The 26,445-nt window shown below is 42.5% G+C and overlaps 2 protein-coding genes across 2 annotated transcripts; both read right to left on the reverse strand.

Moving 5' to 3' along the window:
- Positions 1-995: 995 nt before the first annotated feature.
- pwwp2b (PWWP domain containing 2B) lies at positions 996-10,235 on the reverse strand. The gene is made up of 3 exons (XM_054600070.1): positions 9,848-10,235; positions 5,908-7,642; positions 996-2,892 (listed from the first exon to the last, which is right to left on the reverse strand). Exons 1-2 carry the CDS (start codon positions 9,985-9,987, stop codon positions 5,908-5,910), a joined length of 1,875 nt encoding a protein of 624 aa, XP_054456045.1. The 5' UTR covers positions 9,988-10,235; the 3' UTR covers positions 996-2,892.
- Positions 10,236-12,238: 2,003 nt separating this feature from the next.
- On the reverse strand, positions 12,239-25,781 carry LOC129092785 (leucine-rich repeat-containing protein 27-like). Its single transcript, XM_054600807.1, has 12 exons — positions 25,764-25,781; positions 22,156-22,425; positions 18,632-18,820; positions 18,369-18,499; positions 18,040-18,098; positions 17,299-17,451; positions 16,279-16,480; positions 15,125-15,259; positions 13,821-13,920; positions 13,215-13,288; positions 12,454-12,574; positions 12,239-12,352 (listed from the first exon to the last, which is right to left on the reverse strand). Exons 1-12 carry the CDS (start codon positions 25,779-25,781, stop codon positions 12,239-12,241), a joined length of 1,566 nt encoding a protein of 521 aa, XP_054456782.1.
- Between the last annotated feature and the right edge of the window lie 664 nt (positions 25,782-26,445).

The following is a 26,445-nucleotide window of genomic DNA, read 5'->3' on the forward strand; positions in this document are numbered from 1 at the left end:
GCCAATAACTGTGCAAGATTTAGCCCTATTTGTTTAATCTTTAAGACTAGATGGATATTATTGGAAAGCGGGAGGTAGAGGGGACAACATATGGTTTTAAACGTCTGACTCAAGCCTCTATGCATTGCTAGGGTTTAATTTGCCTTTAAATCGTTCCTACATCAAATAAAAACAATTAAGGACCAGAAGAATCAGTACATTTTTTAAGAATACGGATTACCAAAGTAATGATTTGTTAACTTGAACCTGAGCATGTGCAACAGAACCACAGCGAGCATGTGACCGCAGAGAAAGCAGAGGACCAGTGGTTCAGTAGCAACCCGAAACAGATCCAGAGAACACATCTGCACATCGATTAAGGCTTGGAAAGATTAAAGCAATAGTTAAAAAAAATAATTATATTTGCTTTGTTGCAGAGAATTCAAAGACAAGATCGATACCATTCTCACACCCCTACATTGAGTAGTATTGATCTTCTCATCAAACCAAGAGTTGTGAATGTGGCTCCTAGGATATTACTATATAAAAGTAATACGTACTTCATTTTTACTGTATTAAAGGACCATCACGGCAATTTGGTATCACACTTCCAGAAAGTTGGGGGCCTTGTGAGGGGCAGATTTGAAAAAGAATCGCCAAAACTAAGTCTGAGATATCCTGACTTTTAGTGGCTGGTATGGGGCTAAATTCCAAAACACTGGATCCTACATTTCCCATAATGCCACTAGGACCTTTCATTAGGCCACTCCCTGGTTGATGCTCACTTCTTTAAAAGGTTTTCAAGCTTTCAGATAATTTTTTTTAAGGCAAAAGATGAAATCTAAATAACTCTGATAAAATCATTGTTTTTTTCCTAATTTAGTGCCCCCCTACAGAGTCATATAAGACAATATACAACCGTTTTCAAAGATTGAGTTGAACTTATTAGTAGGGAACTGCTCCTTGAACTACACTTAAAAAAAAATGACAAAGTGACGCATCCACAACAGCGCAGGTATTGCTTTATATTTTATTTTATGTACAGTACATGTAAAAAAAGAAAACAACAAAAAAAGTAGGCAATAACATTGACCAACGTGGGCAACAGTAGACAGCCATGTTGCTCATACGTGGGAAAATCCCCTGACGGGCCTTTTCCCCTCTGAGGCATACATACATTGAGGCTCTCCCACTCCTGGTTGCGTAAGGCTGCCTGGAAACTAGCCGGGGCTCGACAGCAAACAGTCAAACCGCAGATTATCGAAATGGGAGGAGTGCGTTACCTGCTCCCCCCCCCCCCCCCCTCCACTACCAACACACTGCTCTCATTGACAATCACTGGGCTAGTTTCCAGCCTCGATTGGAACAAAGTGTTCCCAGACAGGTGGAAGGGAGACGGGCTGGTTTGCTGAGGGTGACCGTGCGCGAGCGTCAGTATTTTTTTTTTTTTTTTTTAATTAAATACAGACCGAGCTGTTCTCGACTTCGCTGGCCCCCCTCCCCCCTTACTCCAACAGTGCTGCTTTCAACCCAAAAGGTCACTAAAGGTCAGTCTGCTTTATACCAGATGACTCAATAACTGCAGGTTCCGACTAGTAGCGAGCTTTTCTTCAGCAACACTTCAGCAAGTTGAATTCACAGTATTCTTACAGCATGGTATTATTATTTTTTTTTCTTCTCCCAACGTCACTCATAAAGCTTTAACTGATAATGCATAGGGGGCACATTTGTTCACCCATGATTTCTCCAGTGGAAATGTTCAACGTGGATTTTTGTAGTGTGTGTGTGTGTGTGGTAGATAAACTGAGAGAGAAACGCACCCCAAGTAGAATGCGAGAATACAGTGTACACAACCATCCGTGTCTGGTGTCCCAAAATTCGTACAATAAAATAAAATGTAAAAAAAAATAAAAGAAGTCTTTTGTTTTTTTTGTATCTCCAAGGCCATGGATAGTCAACCACAAAGACTTCTGAGCTCCCCTGCTGCCTATCAGGGCCGTAATCTCCAAATAGTGTCTAAGACAGTGAGCTTACAGCAGGCCACCAAAGGTACAGATAAAGTGCTGTTTTTTTTCTTCTTAAACGTGAAGCTTTAAATAATTAAAGTGATGAAAAAAAAAAAAATGGTTCTCAGGAAAAATAAAGAGTTAGAGGGAGGAAACTTTGCGGACGTGAAATTCAAAAAATGAAATGGAAGAGAGACGCAACATGATTCTGGAGAGGAACAGAGTTCAGTATAAATACATCCACGGATCCAACTAGTGTCGCCGAAGGCTACGAGGATGGAGCACTGATCGCTAAGGGGAGCTGGAACAGTCACTACTGTCTCTGGATGGAGCCGCTCACATTTTCAGAAGTAAGAGGATTTGGGGTAAGACTTTTAAAACCGCGGTAGAACGGCTCATGTCCAAGTGTGAGAGAAAGGGGGGAGTTATTCCTTTGAAGATGCCACCTGCTTCCTCCGGCCGGACGGGGGCCTGGACCTCGCACCAACAGCGAGGACCGCGGTGATGACAGCAGCAGACCGGGAGGATTTGTGTCGTAGTAGAAAGGTGGATCATAATAAACAGTAACAGATAATAAATACATTTGGGTCCTTGTAGTGTCGTTATTCGGCTCTATTGAAATATGATTAAATCTAGAAAAAAAAACAAATAGCAGGAATAGTTTAGTTCATAGTAGACCATGAGATGCCTGCCCGTTTTCTTTTTTGCTCCCTTATCCAGTCTCAACAACACTCCACCTTGGCGGCTATTTATCAACCAGCCTTGTGAAAAAAAAATAAAACGGCACATAAATAGTAGCCGTGGCAACCGCACGTACTCCCTCCTGGGTTTTGATGATACAGTCTGAGAATTCAGAAAAAAAAGAAAAGAAAAAAAACTCGGGAGACCTCTCTTCGGTCCTCAGCTTCTGCACAAGAGAAAGAGAGAGGAAAGAGCACAGAGTATATGAGACAATGAGCAAACAAGGCAGGTCATATATCAGGGTGAGGGGAAATTCTTAACCCTGTGTCAAAGGGCCCGGCACCGGGAGAGATAGGTAGTTCAGGTCACGTTAAGTCATCTGGTGCAGAATCATCTGCAGATTATTGAGCACTGTAGAGGGAACGTCAGCAAACGTCCGTGTCGCTGACAGAGCAAAGAAAAACACTTTCTTTATGAGCTCTGGAAAAAAGGGCAAAAAAAAGGCTTGTCTGAACTCCTGTCCGTGTGTATTATCAACTCCTTTTGGCTACTGAGCTCATATCAGAGTAAACAGAAGGGTTCGGAGCAGCCTGTCTGTCTTTCGTATCACTCCAAAGGCAATATTTAACCTTAGAGTGTGTGTTGAGGACCTGCTGCTTGGCTACACAGGGGAAAAAATGCACTAGGAAACCAGGGGGACAAGTTCAGTAAAGCCAAACTCTGCAAAGTATGACAGTGTGCTGTTGAGACATAACGGGAAACCATATTTTGATGCACTTGCAGTGCCTAATACCTTTGAAATACTTCATCTTTAAAAAGATGTGCTGACTATTTACAAACTATTCCTGTTGACAGTGAGCAGTACAGCCTGTGCACGTATTAAAGCTGAAAAGAGGAATTAAGACAAGCCCAGTCGCACGACAGTCACAGCAGAAGCCTTGTCTCTCTTCTCTGTAGACTAATTCAATTTTACTTATGTAGCAGCTGGGCATTTCGCTAGGTATCTTGCTTATTCCATCATGCTTTCATGCTACGGTTTAAGGTGCAAGATATGACATGAGTGGCATTTAGATTGCCCTAAACTGTTCTCAACATGGCGATGCCTGAGCCGGTGGCTAGTAGCTAACGGTGCTAATAGCGCTAACAGCACAAACTACTGCAAACAAGCTTACAGGGTTTGCCTGAGGGGGAAACAGAGGGTAGTTACTACGCTTCATTCTCTGCTCATGTAGACATTACTCCACTATATCTTTACACAACAATAGACTTTACAGTTTTTAATTACTGCTCATGAAAACCATCTCCCTTTTAAATAGCTTATGCTAATAGCTAAATATAAGCTGTGGCAATGGACAAGTTAGCAGGCTAACTAGCCAGCCGTCCGCTCTCCTCCCGGTGAAGCAGTCTGCCAGCAGCCTAGGGGTCGACTAATATTGTTCCCTTGGTTAATGTTAAGTTTCTCAACACTAGAGTGAGAGACTGTACATGATGACAGAAACTCTTATTTTCTTCAGCCATTATTAAAAAAAAGACAAGCCAACAAAGCTTTAATATGTTCACAGAATTATTCTGTCTCCACCTACGCTCCGCCCACAAAAATATGTTACCATTTTTATAAATTGAAAAAGGGGTCTTTCGCAAAATTCCATTGCAAGAGTCAACAAGAAGTTGGTCGTTTCTATGCATATTCATAACCCAATATGTAGAATTCCAACACGTTTCTCTTAGATGTCAATATTTGAACCTGAATCCATCAACATCACTACTAAATACCCATATACATTGGTTTTCAGCTGAAAAAAATGGTTTGGGGGTTTAGTTACTCTCTGTTTGTATTGCTGCTTTGAACACAGCAACTCCTTTACGACCTAAATGTAGCTGGTGTCCTCTAGACTGACACGGCCATGCTAAATATTTGTTTAAAGAAACAGGTGGGTGTAGGATCATGTTCACTGTGCTCACATCCTCCAAGTTTAACATAACACATCGTCAAATTAGCTAGTTTCAAAGAAATTCTAATGATAGGGCCGGGAAGCATGATCTGAAAGTGTATTCACATATCAACGGCATGATAATGACACCTTTACAAATACCCTTGTGCACCTTCCTCCTTGCAGTGAACCTCTTGCTAATTGTATGCACTGAAGATTATGAATCTCTGCGTCTACCAAAGTGAGGAGCATTTTGAACAGATGTGATAAACACCTTCACGGTGTCTCATTCAATCTGCAGGATATTTTAAGGCATTGGAATGCCATTAGGATATCAGGGCTCTACGTTGAGAACATTACACCTGAGCTGGCAAATTAAGGATTTGCGAAACTCAGAACATTAAATCTTTTTTTAAGCCGTCATTTTTTTTAATTTTATCACTACAATAACGGCGGCTGGTTATATAAGCAGTTGCTTATTAATGTTAATTCAGTCGGCAACTTGATAACAGAACAAAATGAAACTTGTCTGTAGGCTGGTTAGAGGGCTCTCTGCAGGCTCTCCACCCATCAGTTTCAGGTGTCTTCTACTTTCATTCATGTCATATTCAAAATTTAAGGAGAAATGCAAACTGAGGAGACTGTTATTTCAATGTGTCAGATAAATAAAAAAAAATAAAATAAAAAAAGTCCTATCCTCTGCTGTAATACATATATTTTTTATGTATACTGATGTTTATTTTGGGATAAATTAATTAGACAGCAACTTCTCAGCCTTGAGATTTCAGCCAAATCTCTTGAGTCCTGAGACTTTAAGTTACTTTCAAAATGTCAACGCTAAATTGAAGATAAGATTCAGGAAGAGATTTGAAGACTTAAAAATAGTTCAGATTGGATAACTGCAAAGCCTTAAAATAATTAGTTTATCCTTTATCAGGATTAAGGTACGGCTGAAGTTACATAACTCTTTAGTAATCTATTAGTTAAATCAGATTGCCATGTTGTTTAATGATTAAAAGAAGAGATATATGTGATATATACCTTAAAATAAAGTATAGAAAGCCAATGATTATGTAATAGACATAACACATTGTACTTCTTGTTGCAATATATTCCTACATTTGGGTAGTTTTCTTTGAGTTAGCCTGGACATTGATTTTGGTGTTGATGTACTTCAGGTGTGGTCGAGTGGTCCGCTACAAGAAAGAGCTTTTTTTTTATTTTTTAAATTCATTACCCCGCCCTATTTTGAGTGTTAGAAAGCACAGGGACACTTAAATCTATGTAACGTCTAACTGCTGTGAACTGACCTACGTGTCACCGTGGGAAAGCAGCGACGTAATCTCTGGGCCCATGTGGCCCACGGCCTTGGCCGCCTCCAGAATGGCCCTCCGGTACATCCCTTTCTTCTTGCGGTTGAAGCGGGACCTGAAGAGCTCCCTGAAGGGTGACAGTTTGGCAACGGAGAGCTGGGAGGTGGTGGGTGAGCCGAACCACGCCACCTTCGCCTGGGGCCACTGGGCCTCGCAAGTGGCCGTCTCCTGCTTGCGGGTGCCGCTGATGCTGAGGACGCGTGCCGGCCACCAGGGGAAGCCGTGGATCTTCCCCCATACAATGTCGCCCACCGCCACGGCGTGACCCTCCTCTGTCACGCACTTGGTCATGCTGCGGGTGTGGAGCCGCACCGTAAGCGGCGGCACCGTCTTGCAGTCCTCCCGTGACGGTACGGAAGACGAGGTCACAGACAGGTCTTCGCCTGGGGCCAGGTCGCAAAGCTCTGGTGAGGTGCCGTCCGAGCTGAAGGACTTGGACTCGTCTAGGCTGTCGCTGCTGCAGACTGACAGGCTAGACGAATCCGCTTTGCGCTTCCGGAAGTTGATGAGAAGAGTGAGGTCGCTGTGGCCGCGCTCCACCTCCTCTCCCGAACTCCCCGACCACAACTCCAGAGAGTTTTTACCTTCCCCTGAGTCTTCGGAGTGGGGGAGACACGGACCGGGCACCCTGGGGCTTTGTCGCCTGGTGCCTCCTACAAGTTCTGCCTCGTACTCGACCACACTCTCCTCACCCTCCCTCTGAGGGGGTCTCAAGTGGATCTTTGGAGAGGGCAAGTCCTGACCTACGGTTGTAAAAGGCCTGGTAAGTTTGAGTTTGGGAATGGACACGGTGAGGCCGGACCTTGTGGCATCTAAAATGTGCCGTTGCTCCTTGGTGGGATCGGAGGGCGTCTTGCCGTTCTCTCCCACGCCGTTCTGCACCAGTTGTTTGGGGCAGAATGGCTTGACTGAACCGTGGACTCTCGCGGGGATCTTCATGACCTCCCCCTTGCCCTGTGGAGTGCTGTAGGAGATCTTTATGACAGGACTGTGGGGGATGATTTCTCCTCCAGGGAATTTCTCCCCTTCAACGTCCCCCCTTTTATCCTTCCTGAGGCGCTTGTTGTCAAGGCTGGTGCCACTTTCACGTCTCTTAGCGTCCTTGGCTGCAACCACATCCTCTTTTCTCAACAGCTTGGAGGGGGCATCCTTGTCCTCGCCGTCGTCATCGCTTTGTAGTGAATTCTCTTTTCTAGAAGTCTTAGAAGTGTTGCTCATGCCATCTTTGCTGTCCTCGTCACTGTTCAGTGTGTTCTTGCATTTTTCACATAGTACCTGGCGCGGGCGCAGACGGATAGTACTCATGGTCATGCGGCCGGGCTCTCGCGTTCGCCTCTTCTTCCTCTTGATTGGTCGCGGAGGGGGCTGAGGTACCCATTGGCTGTAGCTGTGGCGCACCCATAAGGGTGGAGGGAAGGGGGCTCCTTCAAAATAAGGAGGGTAAGGAGTCTCTCCAGCTGGCACCGGTGTGGGTACAGGGCAGGGAAGAGGAGCAGCAGGTGTGCCGCTTTCTGGGAGAGTGTTCTCATCCTTTGGTCTGTGCGAAGCCTGGCTGGGAGATTTGGAAACCGGCTCCTCACTCAGAACTTCTGGGACTTCTTGACAAACCGGTGTAGGTATCGGGCAGTCCCCGGGTTTTGCTGTGAAATCTGGTAGACAGAATAGCCCGGTCCTAAAATGAAAAACAAAAGAAAGCAACAATAAATGAATAACTGCGTTTCTCATTGAGCTTCATTAGATGGCTTGAGTGAAGTTGGTGCAAGCCAAACACTCTCTATACACATGACAAACATTACTCAAATGTTTGAGTGAAGCAATCTCCTTCACAAGAGAGATACTGTAATGCAGTGCTTGCATTTCACCAAGTCAAATAATCTAAGGCCAGTGGGAAAGCAAAAATCAAATACCTTGCAGTTTCAATTAAGCCAAAGAGGAAAAAAAGAGCACCTAGATAAGTGCAAAGCCTTCCCTATGAGTGAAACCCTATTTTACCATTTTGATTTGCTTTGACTGGACACACTGGCACCACTCTCCCTGTCACCTGTATGCTGAAAATTCTTTACGCGTGGGGGGTTGGGGTCTGCAAGCAGCCAGCCGATTATCTGTCCTGCTGCCTTAGGCAATGAAATGTAGCAATAGTATCACTGACTCCCTTTGAGTGATTCTATGCTCTTTTTTCATTCTCTGGGCCCAGCAAACATGTCCAAAGAAGGCCTCACTGCCAAGGAGTCTTTGAGAGGTGGCTGGCAGGCAACAGTAACATGGCTGTGCAGTTTTAGTCAGGAGACAGCAGACAAAGAGACTACAGGATGCCCAGGAACACCCCCCCCTCCCTAACATCTGACTGAACAAAAACAATCCCATGAATCACTCGGGATTCAGAGATGTAGGGGAAGGAGCCAGGAGATTTCAGTTTGTTTTTGCATCCGTGTCTATTCGGGACTCATGTGGGGGCGAGATTATTAATTAGCGCACATTTGGGCAGCCCATGTCCCTCCCCAGGAGAAGAAACTGGCAGGCACCTCCAAATCTCTCGGCGCAGCTTGTTCCTCTCACCTATTTTTTTTTACACGCGCCCCCAGAGCAGCCCAATATTGGCCTTCGCAGTGATTGACACGCCAAGTATGGGGCTGCCTGTGACAGGGAACATGCAGTGCTAGTTAAGCACAGTACAAGGACGCAGCATATGACCAGCCACGATTCACCGCGCTGTTGCCATCTCACGTTGTGTACAGGGTAACTAGACGCAGAGATCTGCCTCAATGATAGGCCCTAGACTTTGACATAAAAAAAAAACCTGTGGAAGACAATGACAGGAAATGTGTTGCCATTTGCTGAGAAGGAAGAAAAAGTCAAATTTTGTCAGTGACAAGGCCTGAAATATAGGCCTATTGTAAGTTATTCCAAGGCCTGCCTTTTCCCATTTGGGTGGGTTATTTTCAGGACTGCTTGAGCTCTCAGATGAAAAACCATCTAAGCATACTAAGGGGCAAAGCTGGTCAGATTCTGATTCTGCTCGTCTATAAATAGTCCAAAGCCAGTGGCTTTTAAGGTGCACGGCACCAGGAGCAACACAAGGCTTATACATGTGACACACACACACACCAATAGAGAAAGATAAGCCATGACACTGATTAATGTCAACTTTTTTTTTTTTTACTCTTAAGGTTTTCTCATTAAAACAGCATTGTGTTTTCTTGTTAACTGGCAAGATTGGGCCCTTCTTGTCAAGCAGAGAGTCCAATAGATCACTGAATCTGATCAGAACCAGGTGTAAAGGACAGGAATTCCAGTTGAGTTGATCAAATCCTACATGAAAGCTTTAATGCCATTTTCCATTGTTTCTCCAGATCAGAAGTAACTGGCTGTGAAGAGCCATTTGTTACAACAGCAACTGTATTTCAGATTGAAGCATCACTTGAGAAACCCAGCACACCATGCAGAGCCATGTGTATAAAGACATTAAAACACAACTGATACACAGAGTAGTGTTCAGGCCTGCCCTTGTACTGTATTTGATAAGGCTAACAATAAGCTATGTGTGAACCCAGTGGCATTAATTATTGTGTAAGACAAGTCATAAACAAACCAAGCAGACAGGGGCACTATGTTGTCACCCCGTGTTTTATGTAGTAAAACACAGCATTTTACTTTCTCATTATGTGCTCAAATGAAGCCAGTTTGCCATTAGCCGAGCAGCTAGCACAGAGCTAGCCTGCCAGCTACAACAACCTATGTTTTCTACGGAGGCCCAGTTAGCTCACGGCTAGCTAGCGGCTAACAGCTAGCATCAAAGGTACATTAGCCGTCACCTGAGTTCAGCAAATGAAGCCCAGAAACACAAATATAAGCTGAGAACACATGAAATAAAACTCACTTTTTATCACAGTCAAGTAGTATCCCCGTGTAGCTCCTCTCTCGGTAGGTCAGCGTCACCACCAGTGTATCGTTAACTATTTGATCGATAGTGACAGGTACCCGGGAGCCGGCCCGCAGCTCCTCGGCCACAGCCTCCATGTTTCCCGGCGTCAAGTGTCCGGCTCGGCGGTGCTCGATCCCGGCCAAGGGAGCCACGGTCGCGTCGGCTAAAGGTCCGTGTCGCCTTCGCTATCCGAGCAGGAGGCTACAGCAGGGCATGAAATGACGCCATCACCCCACCAAGGCAATTACTACAGCACTGCCACCGCTGACATCACGCTGCCTGTGCTGGAGGAGCAGAGATCTCTCAAGACAAGGCCTCCCCTCTGCCTCGCTTTCACTTGTTTGATGCCTCCGTTCTCCATAGCGAGAGGCCAATGGCAGACTTATACTACCAATGTTATTATTATTATTATTATTATTATATTCCTTTATTGATCCCCATGGGGGGATTCAAGTGTTGCAGCAGCTCAACTACACAGACACAGACAATAAATACACATACTATACAACTACACAGACAATAAATACACATACTATACAACTACACAGACAATAAGACACTATACAATACACATATACAACTATACAACACAGACAATAAATACACATACTATACAACTACACAGACAATAAATACACATACTATACAACTACACAGACAATAAATACACATACTATACAACTACACAGACAATAAATACACATACTATACAACTACACAGACAATAAATACACATACTATACAACTACACAGACAATAAATACATACATACTATACAACTACACAGACAATAAATACACATACTATACAACTACACAGACAATAAATACACATACTATACAACTACACAGACAATAAATACACATACTATACAACTACACAGACAATAAATACACATACTATACAACTACACAGACAATAAATACACATATTATACAATAAATACAACTACACAGACAATAAATACACATACTATACAACTACACAGACAATAAATACACATATTATACTATACAACTACACAGACAATAAATACACATACTATACAACTACACAGACAATAAATACACATACTATACAACTACACAGACAATAAATACAACTATACACAGACAATAAATACACATACTATACAACTACACAGACAATAAATACACATACTATACAACTACACAGACAATAAATACACATACTATACAACTACACAGACAATAAATACACATACTATACAACTACACAGACAATAAATACACATACTATACAACTACACAGACAATAAATACACATACTATACAACTACACAGACAATAAATACACATACTATACAACTACACAGACAATAAATACACATACTATACAACTACACAGACAATAAATACACATACTATACAACTACACAGACAATAAATACACATACTATACAACTACACAGACAATAAATACACATACTATACAACTACACAGACAATAAATACACACTATACACATACAACTACAACAATAAATACATACTATACAGACAGACAATAAATACACATACTATACAACTACACAGACACAGACAATAAATACACATACTATACAACTACACAGACACAGACAATAAATACACATACTATACAACTACACAGACACAGACAATAAATACACATACTATACAACAAAATAAAGATAGAATACACTGTTCATGACATATGGGTGCATTTCGTTATATGTTGTAAGCACATTTGATATGACCTCTAAATACTCATCAGTATACCGACATCCAATAAACAGCTTTTAAGGTGCTATTTGCTAAAATGCCATTTATGGATGCAATACTTGAAATGTAAATGCTGCAAGTACCCACTATAAATGTAAATTGTATTATTTATGGCTAAAAAAAACTTTAAAGGGTTTTTAGGTTCAAATGTGAAAAGAAATGATTGCTCAGGTTTCTCTTTTTAACCATTTTTGATGTATTCCCCTTACATTGTATGGTGGTATTTCAGATAATTGACAAAGGGGATATGAGGCTTGTATATGCTATTATGTCTCGTGAGTCATTTAACTACGGAATAGCTTCATTTCACACTGTAAAGAAAGTGACAGTACCATACTTACAGTTTACATATTTGAGGTACTGAACCATAATGAGCTACGGTAAATGGGAAACATGACTAGTTTGTATGATGGACAGGGTGTCCTGCATAAGAAATAAAAAAAAGCACTTGCTCAGTAACAGCATGTGATCTTTATTATTATGATATGAGCATTGCAATGGTTATTCATAAAGTTATTAGTCTTTACATTGAATTTGAGTGTGAATCCAATACCACTACACTCAAACAGACAATACAATCCCCACTACTGGTCAATGAAACTCGGCCAGGTGTCTCCGGTGAAGACAGTGAAACATTTTTCGAGATCTCCTCCCCGATTCCTCTTCCTCTCCAGGAGCCGAGCCTGCAGCTTCCTCATCTGTTGTTGGAAGTGGGGAGAGAAACGAAAACAAACTTAGATCAATAACCTATGAGTTCAATATAGATGAGTTGTGTGAATAACGAAGCGAAGGGTCTGACCTCCTCCACGTCTCTCTCTGCAGCTGCCATCTGCTCGGTGGCAGTGCCCCTGGGATTCCTGCGTCTCTCCTGCATCGTGTCGACGCGGGCACGGATCTGCCGCTCCAACTCACGGGCTGATCTGGAAGGGCCAGGTCAAAGGTCAAAATATCATACCGAAATACTGAATATTTAATTGCCTAAGTATGGCTGGTGGTATCATAGCCTTTATGTCTGGTAGCTGATTAAATATGCAAGCCTGTAAAGTGACTGGTTTCTTCTTATTTAAGATAAATCCTATCATAAAAACAGAAAAGTCTGAGGCTTACTATCTTATCTGGTTTGTCTTTTTTGGGGGCATAAAATTCTCAAGGAGAACAAAAGAAAGTGCTGATGTTCCATGGTGGGCGTACAGTCCCTCTTTGTCCACTAGGTGTCTCTAGCTTTCCATCTGCATGGCTCACAATGGGAGACAATGCAAAATGCCATGTGGTGGATACTTTAAGACCTGTGTTCCTGTATCCCTATGGCTCAGGATGCCCTGTATCACTTTTCTATAAACCAAATGTCCTTCATATCACAGATAAAATAGGCTCAGTTGTCGGACATTGGTAGAAAATATTGTGCCCTATCAATTTCCCTTTTTTTAAATACAACAAACAAACAAAAACATTCCTGGCCAAAGCAGCAGATCTGATTGTGCTTCTTATACTGGCTCAGGTTTCAGGTCTGTGTGTGATACTTCTGTCTGGAGATAGACAGTGTTTTGGTCGCCCATTTACCTGGTCTCCTCACACTCTGGGATGGACAAGGCGGACGCCTGACCCACACCGGGGTTTGAATCGGTTTCTGCATCCTGTAACAGACACAATTGGGATGTTTAATTTCATTTTTTTTGGTTCTAGAGAGTAGCTGAAGTGGCATAAAGGCCTCAAGTTGTTTTTTTACTATATTTTTCCAGTCAATATTAATGTTGGCTGTTTGAATGCAAACATTGTACGCCACACTGCGAAGCTGCATGCGTGGAAATGCAGCTGACAGTCAAATTACTCAAAACCATCCAACTGCATCGTCTGCAGTTCATGCACATGTCAGTTTTGACAGCTATATGTTGCTGCTGCTTCTGCTGCTGTGAGAGCACTGATGCGGTGCTCCCTATCGCAAGCACTGTCATCTGTTGCTGCCTTCGACAGCACCTCCCTCAAGAATCACTGACACTGACTCTGGCAGTGCTTCCACCTGAAAACCTCATCTACCAGCATCTAAATGTTACATTCCATTTTCATTGTTATAGTTGTCCCCTCAATGAGATGGAGGTGGTGCTGTACTGCCCCCTTGTGGTTGGCAGGTAGACCGGTGGAAATGTAGGTGGCTTATTCCACAAATACCTCCTGGCTTCTTTGTTGTGCGTGCTTCTTCTGCTCGGGAGTTTTCTTCTCCTGGATGATCTTGGCCTGGGTACGCCACTTCCGAAGGGCCTCTTGGCTCCTATGGGAGAGCCAGATAACAATGCACTGAAATAGATCCATGTCAAGGGAAATGGTTTCCTGGGCTATTGTTTCTAAATGGTTCATCATTAATTATTCTTTCTTTACATTGTGAACATAGGGTGGTTCTCAAAGTCAAGGATGTTTTCATTGTAAGATGCGCCCTTCCAAGTCCTATAGAGGCCAGACTTGACTCCTTCCTAGCAGTCAGAGAGCAGGAGTAAATTTAATTAGATTTTTTACTTTACTTTGTCTACTTTATATTATCATTTTTAGTAGGAATATTGAGCTTGCATTCCTCAAAACAAGAACATTATTCAACATATGTAGGTATATCAAATGAATAAAATGAACAGGGATTTTTACAATTCTTATCATTTATAAATTTAAAAAACATACAATAATATGCTCGCTTCAGAGCCACCAGACTTACTTGACATAAATATAAATTTTACCTCGCGTAAAACACGATTCATTACAACTTGACAGCAACAAAATAAAACTCATCATAACTGTCTTGGTAAGCGCTTTCCACTGTTCCAACAATCACCAACTCTGATTTGGTTGAAATAAAGCCTTTTTTAGAAGAAGTAAGAAGGGGAAATATGCTGGCTCTACCTCACTGGGCAAATCAAGGCCTGTTGATCCAACGTGAGTGAAGATTTTGCAACTGGATTGGCAATTTCTCTCCTCAAAGCTGTTCAGAAACAGAATTTTATGGACTGCTGAGGTGAAATAACTTAACATTGCATATTTCCCCCTATTTCCAAATCGGGGGACAGGAAATGCATCCTGCACAAGAACTGTGGGTGTTTTAGGAGTGCGGAGCACACACACACACATGTATGCATCCTTGAAAATCCTCAGAAAGAATGACTCAGTCCTCAATAGAATTGGAATGATCCTGGACATTCCTTCGGTGTGATCCGATGAGGAAATGTAGCTGTTGACGGATCTTTCCTTGACTTTGAGAAACACCTTTAGTATGGATTCCCTACTGTCGGTCGCCTTGGCAAAATGCCAATTAGACACAACAAAGCCCTGATTTATGAAACAACATTGTCTTATCTTTGGTTTTGCATGGCCTGAATATTCTTTGCAGTTCATCAAATGTAATTAAATGGTCAAAATGTAGTGCTGTGGGATAGTAGAGATGGTCTTTTATTATACTGAACTCCAGATTTCTATAATAGAACTGAACTTACTTTCGCCTCTGCTCGAGAATTGCCTGTTTCTCTGTCAGCTCCTTCATTGCAGCCTGTCTCCTTTCTTCTGGCTTCTTCCAGTGCCGAGTGTCAAACAGGGGGAGCTGGGGAATCATGCCGGCCTTGGTAGTTTTTCTGACAGATAAATTGAACCAAAATGCTTTATTTTTATTGCTCTCCTGAGCTCTGAGGCCGCCTGGGAGATTTTTTTATCACTTGGTCTCCTCTGCCGAGAATGCCATTACAAAGTGTTTTGCTATCCTTTTTTCTGTGGCACCATGCCACATGCAGTACAAAAGTTTATCTACTGAAACAAAAAGAATCCATCTCCTCTGTCCTGCCATCAGATAGAACAATAACACTTTCAAATTTCATTGCGCAGTATGTCTGAGCAGGTGCAACACAATTTATACCCAGCAGATATTTGCTGCTTGGATACACTGTGCCACAACAACGGCAGGAGCAATTAAACAAGTAGATGCTTTGTGCTCTCTGAGCCCAGTGAAAAATATTTTACGTGTATCTGGCCTATGCGTATTCTTTTTTCTTCTAGAAATGGTTAGACATTTTGGGAAAGATGCTTATTTGTCTTCTGGCAGAGAGATGAGATGCAACTCTCACATGTGTCTGTTAAATATGAAGCGAAAGCCAGCAGCCGGTTTACTTAGCTTAGCATAAAAACCCGAAATAGCTAACAGAGATGTCATATCTCATTTGTTCAATCCGTTTAAAAACCAAAATGTTGAATTTGTTCTTTTTTAACAGCAGGTTATATGTGACTATTTCTTGGCTAGCGCCCCTTGTCAGCGGGCTAGACTCCAGTTAGTTACTGGTCCCGGAAAATAAATGGTCCGGCACATAACCACCACCCTCAAAAAAATTGTGAATTGCCTTTTTTTACAATTCTGTTTTTATATGAAATAAACAAACAATGTATAACTAATTAGTTAATGAGCTCCAGAGATGCTGGTTCCTCTTGGTTCAGGTCTTTATGCTAGGCTAAGCTAAGCTAAGCATCTTCTGGCTTCAATGTACTGATACAAGAGTGGTAACATCCTCCTTTTCTATCACTTGGAATAAAAGCATATCCCTGAAAATGTCCAACTATAACGACATAAAAGCAATCACGTCTAAAATCAAAAACCTCTACTTACCTTTTGATGGCGGGAAGAAGGCGTGACTTCGGGTCTCCATCACCCCGCGGTACCGATCCCAGATCAGCCTTGTCCAGCAGGATCATCTGGTGTCTGAGTTCCCTGAACCTCTGCAGCTCGTCCTCATCCACCGACTCTTCCTGCTCCTCCACGCTGGACCCCATCAGCTCTGACAGTTGGAGCTTCTCCACCACCGGCAGCTCTGACGATGAAACGGCAATGGCAGCTAAAAGTACGATGCGGGGGCAACAATCAGTGCTGGCTGCAGCTTATAGTGGTAAGAAATACTGATATAATACAGAACTATTTTCTAACTGCAGCATAGACGTGCCAGCATTTCAACAAGTAAGCTAATTATAACAGGTAAAACATTCCCCTTCTTTCTGGAGAGCAGAAAATGTGTCAAGCAAGTTTTTACTGAATTATAAATATAAGGGGCTAAATTTAGCTTTTACCCACGTGTAGGATAATTGAATGATAAATATTCCATGTTATTGCAGCTGAAAAAGGTTGATAATAGTGCAGAATTGGCTTATATTAAAAAACTAAACTTATACTCTTAGAAGCAGATTGCCCCCTGGAGCCCTGTCTTCATTTATAACATTGTAGGCACAGACACAAATAGTTTGATTGAGAGGTCTGGCTCTGCTCATTGTGCAGCAGCAGCCTCTCCTGTGGAGGGCCGTCTCTGTCTTCTCACAGCGATCACCTCCAGACAGTGCTCAGTGACAGAGAGCTCCAGTTTATAGCACACAGGTTATCGATCATTTTCATCTGGCTAAAAATATTGCAGGAGCTGGAACAATGGTGGGGGAGAAAAAAATAAAAGAAGTGTCAGCCGAGTGGCACGAACTGTCTCCAAGGAAACAGAAGTCACGCCAGAGAAGGGGTACCAGGGCATGGAGCTATTTTTGTGGCCAGCCGCTCTATCTTTGACAAGAAGAGCAGATGGCTAGAACGCACGTGCACACTGCACACTTCGCTGCTGCGCTGTTCAAAGTTAAGGTGCCTTTGAGTCACCTGGGGGGCTCTTCCTCGCGCTGACCGGCCGCTTAGCCATGGTGCTCCTGAGGTATTGGAGGATGCTGCGGAGCCCCTGGTTCACGATGTGTTGCGGAGGGAAACGGATGGGGCAGTACCTCAGGTTCAGGCCTTTGAGGGTGATCACATTCCCTGGGGGGAAAAGTAGACAAATAGAGAATCCATTAGATGCGTTTTTACAGGTTACATGTTTTGCATTTAGTTTAAGATTAATTTGAGTGCTTTTGTAGTGGAACACACTGAAAACTCCTAGATTACCAGCCTTGAACTACTACACAGAACATTCCTTTTGTGTTGATTTTGGCGGTCCCTGTGGACGAAAGTGGTAGTGTTTACCAACATCTAGTAAAGCTGCATGATTTTGCATGCAGCTAACCCGGTGGTACTAAGATAAACTATGTAGAGATAGACAAACTCCTTACTGATGATCTCATTTACTGATATAGGTCATACAGAGGCATCAGTATGAAAATTGAGACTGTTTTTAATAACCAGTTAAAAGTTCCTCACAGTAACCGGAAGCAGCAAAGAGAAGCAAAACATGTAAATACCCAACTGTGTATTACTTCTATTAATAACTACTAGTCATTCATTGCATGTAATTTAGCTCTAAACTAGCTGCCAGCAACATTTATTGAAAGTGATGAAACCAGAAGACGGCTAGTTACTTCTAAGAGCAGAGACATCGTTGGTTAGTAAAGGTTACCGAACTCCACTCACCCAACTCTGGAGGAAGTTCTGGGATGGGGTTTCCTTCCAGAAGCACCGTTTTCAGAGACCTACGTGAACCAAATCACAGATTGTTAGATAATTGTTAAGTCCTAAACTGAACATGGAGGAAATTGTACAAAATAGTCAGAGAGTATCTCATTTTGCCATACTTTGGAATCATACATTTGGTTACTGAAACTGCTACTAAACAGAACTCAAATCATATCCAAAACTGTTCTGACAAGGGACAAAGAAACATATACTGTACTCCCATGGTACCCGAGATGTATGGAATCAATCAGCATATACTGTAAAGAGCAGGTGCATTCGTAACATACCTGTGCAAGCCAATTTCGGCAGGGAGGGATGTGATTTGGTTATTCCTGAGGTCCAGCCACAGAAGGTTTGGCAAGCTGATGAACATTGAATCTGGGAGACTGGATATCTGGTTGCCTTCAAGATACAAATACTGAAGATGACACCATGAACAGTTAAAATCAATAGAGAACGCAGATATACAATTGTTGGCCTATTTTTCTACTGGATGCATGACTTTTTTTTTTACTTGAAAGCCGGGAAGCACTGAGATGTCCAAACTGACCTTTAGAGTGCTGTTTCTCAAAATACTTTCTGCAACATGCTTCAGCTGAGTTCTGCTCAGACATAATGTCTCTGTTGGGTAACATGCAGGGAGCTCCTGTTGCTCGGCATCCTCCGGCACAGTGCGGGGGGTCTGCGGTTTGACAACGCTGTTCCCGAAGACATAGCTTGGCTGCAGGTCGGGAACCACCTCAATTCAATTCAGTTCAGTTTATTTTGTAGAGCCCAGAATCACAAATTACAAATTTGCCTCAGAGGGCTTTACAATCTGTACACATGATCCTCTGTCCTTACACCCTCACACATCCTTAGACCCTCACATCCTCTGTCCTTACACCCTCACATCCTCTGTCCTTACACCCTCACATCCTCTGTCCTTAGACCCTCACATCCTCTGTCCTTACACCCTCACATCCTCTGTCCTTACACCCTCACCTCCTCTGTCCTTACACCCTCACATCCTCTGTCCTTACACCCTCACATCCTCTGTCCTTTACATCCCTGTCCTTACACCCTCACATCCTCTGTCCTTACACCCTCTGTCCTTAGACCCTCACATCCTCTGTCCTTACACCCTCACATCCTCTGTCCTTACACCCTCACATCCTCTGTCCTTACACCCTCACATCCTCTGTCCTTACACCCTCACATCCTCTGTCCTTCACATCCTCTGTCCACCCTCACATCCTCTGTCCTGTTACACCCTCACATCCTCTGTCCTTTCCCTCACATCCTCTGTCCTTACACCCTCACATCCTCTGTCCTTACACCCTCACATCCTCTGTCCTTACACCCTCACATCCTCTGTCCTTACCCTCACACCCTCACATCCTCTGTCCTTAGACCCTCACACCCTCACATCCTCTGTCCTTAGACCCTCACATCCTCTGTCCTTACACCCTCACATCCTCTGTCCTTCCCTCACATTCACAGGAAAAACTCCCCTAAAAACCCCTTTAACAGGGAGAAAAAAGGAAGAAACCTCTGGGAGAACGACAGAGGAGGGATCCTTCTCCAGGATGGACAGAATGCAATAGATGTCATGTGTACAGAATGAGCAGCATAACAGAGATACAACACATTCAATGTATATGACATAAATGATTCATATAATACCTCCTCTTCCTCCTCCACCTCCTCCTCCTCCTCCTCCGTCTGTGGGGAGGACACTGTAGAAGTGATGCTGAGACGTCTAGTGTCCATTGCTCAGGTGTCTTTTTGCATTGGCGTTTTTGCAACCTGTGTCTGAAAAAGAGAGTCAATGTAAACATGACATGGTTTCGTCTAAACAGCAGCATTCCCTCACTCTCTTCATTTAGCAGTTAAACTACCTCCACAGTGCTTACCCGGGATATGTGAGTGAACATGCTCGTCCCGGTGTCCTCTAACACAAACAGCCCTCATCAAACAAGAAACATGAAGTTCTGTGTTCACCAGCTTTACGTGAGGGACGTCGTAACCACGGCAACGACGTCAACACAAACTACGGCAACCGCACACGTGGTCTGTGGAGCCCTGTTCATCCCGCACTCATGTCTCCTTTAACACAGCCTCCCACTCCTCAGTGAGATAAGAGAAGATAAGATAAGATAAGATAAGATAAGATAAGATAAGATAAGATAAGATAAGATAAGATAAGATAAGATAATCCTTTATTAGTCCTGCAGCGGGACTTACAACAGCAGAGAGTAAAGTGCACACAAGAGACATAGTAGAAGAAGACAAGATAAAAATAAAAAATAAAAATAAAATAAAACAAGTATTATAAATAAGCAATAAAAAAACAAGAAAAAACAACAATAACTGAAATATTATATTTACAGACAGAGAAAAAAAAAACAAAACTATTTTAACTATTTTAACAGTGTAATTTTTAACAGGTTTTTTATTATTGTCATGTTTTTACAGTCATGTTAATGTCATGTTTTTAATGTTATTATTGCATGTTATTATTGTCATGTTATTATTGTCATGTTTTTATTGTCATGTTATTATTGTCATGTTATTATTGTCATGTTATTATTGTCATGTTTTTATTGTCATGTTATTATTGTCATGTTATTATTGTCATGTTTTTATTGTCATGTTATTATTTGTTATTATTGTCATGTTATTATTGTCATGTTTTTATTGTCATGTTATTATTGGCATGTTATTATTGTCATGTTATTATTGTCATGTTTTTATTGTCATGTTATTATTGGCATGTTATTATTGTCATGTTATTATTGTCATGTTTTTATTGTCATGTTATTATTGGCATGTTATTATTGTCATGTTATTATTGTCATGTTTTTATCATGTTATTATTCATGTTATTATTGTCATGTTATTATTGTCATGTTATTATTGTCATGTTATTATTGTCATGTTATTATTGTCATGTTATTATTGTCATGTTATTATTGTCATGTGTCATGTGGTCTGCTAGGAGCAGAGCTGGTTGTGCAGTCTGACAGCAGCAGGAAGGAAGGACCTGCAGTACCTCTCCTTCACCACCGGGGGTGAAGCAGCCGGTGGTGAAGGAGCTGCACAGAGCTGCCAGGGTGTCCTGCATGGGGTGAGAGGTGTTGTTCATCAGGGATGACAGCTTGGCCATCACCCTCCTGTCTCCCACCACCTCCACCGTATCCAGTGGACACCCCAGCACACTGCTGGCCTTCCTGACAAGCTTGTTGAGTCTCTTCTTGTCTGCTGCTGAGATGCTGCTGCTCCAGCAGACCACTGCATAAAAGATGGCTGATGCCACCACGGAGTTGAAAAAGGTCTTCAGGAGTGCTCCCTGCACTCCAAAGACCTCAGTCTCCTCAGCAGATACAGTCTGCTCTGACCCTTTTTATAAAGTGCAGTACAGCCGGTGTCAGGTCCTGTGCCCTGACCAAGGCGCTTTACTGACTGAATTGGGGATCCATGTCTAAACATGAATCATCTGGTCGAAACTGACATAATAGTAAAACCTCAAGAAATGAAAAAAGATATCATAGTGAAAAAATATCATCACTTTACAACGAAATGAACCAATCTACCGTTTTCTACCCTAGATTTCAATCCAAAATACAATGTAACCTTTAAGTTGTTATTTACTGTAGGACAATTTAAAATGTCTATCTTGGTTTGGGCAATTAACCATTAATGTGTGTATGCCTAGTCCCATGGAACCATTTGTACGGAGCGTGATCCATAACGAACCAAACGGCGTTGCACATGACATGTCAGGGCAGCTGGTTAAGTCAGCATCGCTGAAAGCCCAATCCCAATGTTCCCCTTTAAGGCCTCAAGTTCTGGACCTTCAGGGACTTCACTAAGGTCAGCTGATAAATTATTGAGTATGAGAGGCCGCAAGAGCTTGAAATGTTATATATATGAAAGGGACAGTATTTTGCGGCGACATATTATGTTAACTTGAAGAGACAAAAAAACTTGCCTCTTGACAAGAAGTAATTGTTGAACAATCTATTTTCTTATTTCTGTCAAAACAGCTCCTGTATAATACAGCCTATGCTTGCATTCCAAATGCAGGTTCACCAGAAACCACTTCAGCTCATAGTGAAGGAGAGCTAGGCACCCGGCAGAGGCGTCTCCTCCTCCGGCCAGTAGCAGAGCTTTGCCTCGCTGCTCTGCCAATACCCGCTGGGAGCCAACACTGAGAACACGCTGCAGGAGACACAGGGCGTATTGCTTGGCCTGCTGGAGAGAAGGGAGGGACAGGGAGAACCAGCACCAGGACTGAGTGGGGCACACTGTCAGACCCTTGCTGCAGCAAAATGAGAGGTTTTCTAAAGGGAAACTGGTGCTCTGAAAAAACACAAAACTGACACAAAACGAAAGTTTATCTACTAACTATAACGTTTCTTCTAAAATGTAATATGCCAGTCTGCGAGAGAGTCCTCAAGCACTCCGTGATTTGACAAAGCCCTCACAGACTTTGTGGCAACCCACCCTAAAAGTCAGCCAGTCCATAGATGTTTGATTGGTCCATAGACTCGCTGTTTAAGAGTTTTATAACCCACTTCACTGCCACGCTAATTGATTGAAGATAACTTAATATGCCATGCGAACGGGCAAATATAGTGGAAGTGGGCAAGGAGAGGGTGTAGGGGCCAGAATGGATTTGGGCTGATGTTGACCAGGGGTGAGCAGCAGGCCAGTTTCCTCTGTCTTCTGCTTTCTCCACCTTTTCCTCTTCATGCTCCTCCTCTTCAGCTGCACGCTTCACAGGCTCAGTCTCCTCAGCAGGGGGCGCCTCCTCTGCATCCCCATCTCCACTCTTTTGTCTTCTTCAACACACAGATTGAACTGCACAAACCCAAAAAAGGCTCCTTTAAATATCAAAGGGATTTAACTCAAATCAATGTATACTTCAAGATCCCCTTCTTTGACAAGGTATCGCTTCTTTGAGTACTTTTACCGCTTTTAAAGGTAATGATATAGATTATATTTAATCCATACACCAACTGTAATCTTCAACTGCCTCCGTCCCCTATATTTAGCTGCTTTCCCTCTAAAATGGTACAAGAGTTAAGACTCAGCAGTGCGTTCGGGTGGTTTGAGAAGGATTTTTTTTATTGAAACGTTAAGCTGATGTAGACCCTAAAAATACATTTGAACATAATGGATGCCTTAGCCTAACCTATTAAAAATAAGGATAAACTAAGGATGACCCCATAAATCACAAGATAAAACCCTAAGCTGAGCACAAGAAAACATAAGATAAGGATACTGCACAAGCGTGGAGCTCCAAGTATGTGATTATTCCTGAACTTGAACGATACACTCTGAGCTATAAAGGTCAGCCTCTGGAGGAAAAACAACTGAATAGGTGAAATTAATCTTGTGGTTTCTGGATATTAGGAAATAGGAAACTTTTACTTTGCTTTGTCTGTGATTAACGAGGCACTATGTTCACTCTTCCAGTTTGTTGTAGTTGGTGAGCATATGCTTTGACATCCCTGCATCAGTGGTTCAATGCTGCAGAAACATATCGGATGCATTGAATAATGAGCGTGATAGAGAGGAAATCATGGTGGTCTGTCTTGTTCTTCTACTAAGTAAAATCTTTATGACATTGTCATTGGGGACAAGAGTATTTGGGCTAATGCAGGTCAAAGCAGATGTCACGATGTAAATGTTGTAACAGGATGAATCTCATTATGAAGGTCAGAAGGGCCCCATTTTTGCTCCGTCCATCCAGTACAATAAGTACAGTGAACATTGTGAAACTGACCAGATGTAATCTAAAAAGCTTGGTTAGAAAAGACACTTTCCGTCGAGGGAAAGCTGTTTATTTCAGGCATTGAGCGTAGTTTATACTCACTCTAGCTACGAGCAAGCTCAAAGGCGTTTTTTTGATCAACGCACCGTTGCGTTGCAGTATTCTCCGAAACACTCCAAAAATATTCCCAAATTGCATACTTTTTCTTTTTACTCTAAGTGCATTTCATTGGAACATTCCAACTCCTCAACTCATGACACCTTGAACTCTGACTTTCATGCTCATACATGTGCTGCGCAAAGGATTGTGGGTCAGAATAGCCGGAAAAGCATAGGGGCTTGCATACAGCAAATGTGACCAGATGCAGAAGTCATGTGACAAGCTACATTTTTTTCTGGCACACAAAATAATATGCTAGTATGGGTATGGAAACGATCAGTAGGCTTATCGAATGTTATATGTTGGTCTTTAAACTGATTTTGTATTTCTCATCGGAGGGACAGGTGGAGGCCCATGTAAGGTTACAAGCCGACGCCCCCGAAGACTCTACAATAGTGATTGCAGCAGAAAAAGTAGATGATGGGCCGACCCTTTGCTTCACAGTCGAACCTCAAATAACACGATTTCTTTCATTTTGACTAGCATTGTCTATCTCCGCTCATGATTTTCTCTTCCTCCCACTGGCCATGCCCTTGTTGAAGTTGTCTCCGTCGTGTCCTGCTTTTTTCGTAGGGGACCACTAAAGGGCGAAGCATCTGTGGAAAACCTCAGCGACGTTGCCCAGGAGCCAGTAGACTACCTGAGTGCAAACAGGGACAAGCTTGGACCCCAGAGCTGCCTTCATGTCCTGAAGACTTTTACCATGTGGGTCTCAGGCAGCTGGATGAGGGGATCACGCAGACAAAGGCTATGGCCAACATGGATTACCCTCAGCAGTTGATAAAACACACAGAGTCAGCAGAGAGCAGGTAATGAAATAGGAAGTGGGGGTGAAAGTGACAAGCCGCGATCTTGTAAGTTGTCTTTATTTGCCAGAGGTCGTTCTGTAGCCGCTCCAGTCCTTGTCTGTTATTGATGCTTTCTGACACTTCCAGAGGACAGACCGGTCTGTATACTGTGCTTTGTGGAGCATTCAAACGTTAAAAACCAAACCATTCTAGCCAAAACAAAGAATTTATTTCACTCTCCCAGAAGAGTTAGGGATGTTTAACTCAACTCAACTTTTCAACTTCCCAGGGAGTTTCTTCTTCTTTTTATTTTTTGAGAGCCTTCAGTAGAAGTTGAGAAACACATATTTTAACTTTTAATATTTTTGACCTTCTTCGTACTTTATACAAATTTAAAATTCATAAATTTAACTGAATCAGCAGAACTTCAGTCTGTGTTGAATATTTACAGCTCTTACAGCAAATGATAAGAGATAATTATTTAAATATTTTATGGAATTACCTCTTGGATGTTATAAGCAATGAATGTGTGTGAAACCGGAGCAGCCTGGAAATAAATCTGAATGTACCACCACATTGGACATATTTTCAATTAACATGATTTTTTTGTATTTATTTTTTATTTGAAATCTACGCAGTTGATTTCTTGCCTCAAACATTTCCAGAAGTGATCTTATTGATGAAATAGCATACAATAAAAAAAACACACAAAAAAGAACAGACGATCAGACCAGATTTCCTACTTTCAGACTATGGGAACGATAGCTATCCACCTGGCCTGTCTAGTTCGTACTGCCAATTAGCATCTTGGCTATGCTACCATTAGCGTTTAGGAACAGCCTGGAAGGGTATAGCCAATCAGACGCAGAGTAGGGGCGGGTTACAAGCATGCAAAGCGAATCAGTTTAGTCTCTCCCACATAAAGCCAATCACATTGCGTGACATCATATGTAAAGGCCTGACCCGGAGCTTACCTGGCTGGCCGAGCCCATCTAGTACCTGGTGATCAAACCCCTCATCTTCAATCTGTGAGGTCACGCTGTTGACCACTGAGGTGGCCCTGGGAGAGCAAGACTCTGCCCCACTCGGCAACCTCCTGCTCCACTGGTCTCTGTCCCTCCATGATGAAGGCCAGAGGCCAGTGGAGGAGACAGTAACCTGGATGTTGGGTAGGATTGGAGTTCTCTATTGGATTTTCTGTTTTCATTTAGTTACTTTAGTTTACAGTCACAGGATTGGGATACACAGACAACACACCAGTCTTCACTAATAGTCAACACAACATCCCTGGTTATATGTCTGCAGATATTTGGAGGACTAAACTTTGCTCACAGAAGAGAAGTACCAACAGGTGCAGTCACATGATATTGGTGGTTTCCAAAGCCTTAGAAATGGTATACGGGACAGCCTTAGGTTTGGTAGACTGTTCAAATTCTGTGTCAAAAATGAGATGCCAAGGATGGGTGGTTCAAAGCTAGAACCTTTCATGACAATCAAGGGGACAAAAACCTCTTCCCCTGGAGCTTCATTAGCAGCTAATTTGAAAGTGACTTTGACCCAGCCGATGCATGTAATACTTTGTTCATATGCAGAAGTGATGTTGAGAGATTTGCCTGCTATTTTCATTTGGCAATTGTTTCTGTGGAAATAAACACA

Source organism: Anoplopoma fimbria, chromosome 6 (assembly GCF_027596085.1).
Source record: "Anoplopoma fimbria isolate UVic2021 breed Golden Eagle Sablefish chromosome 6, Afim_UVic_2022, whole genome shotgun sequence".
Lineage (NCBI taxonomy): Eukaryota > Metazoa > Chordata > Actinopteri > Perciformes > Anoplopomatidae > Anoplopoma > Anoplopoma fimbria.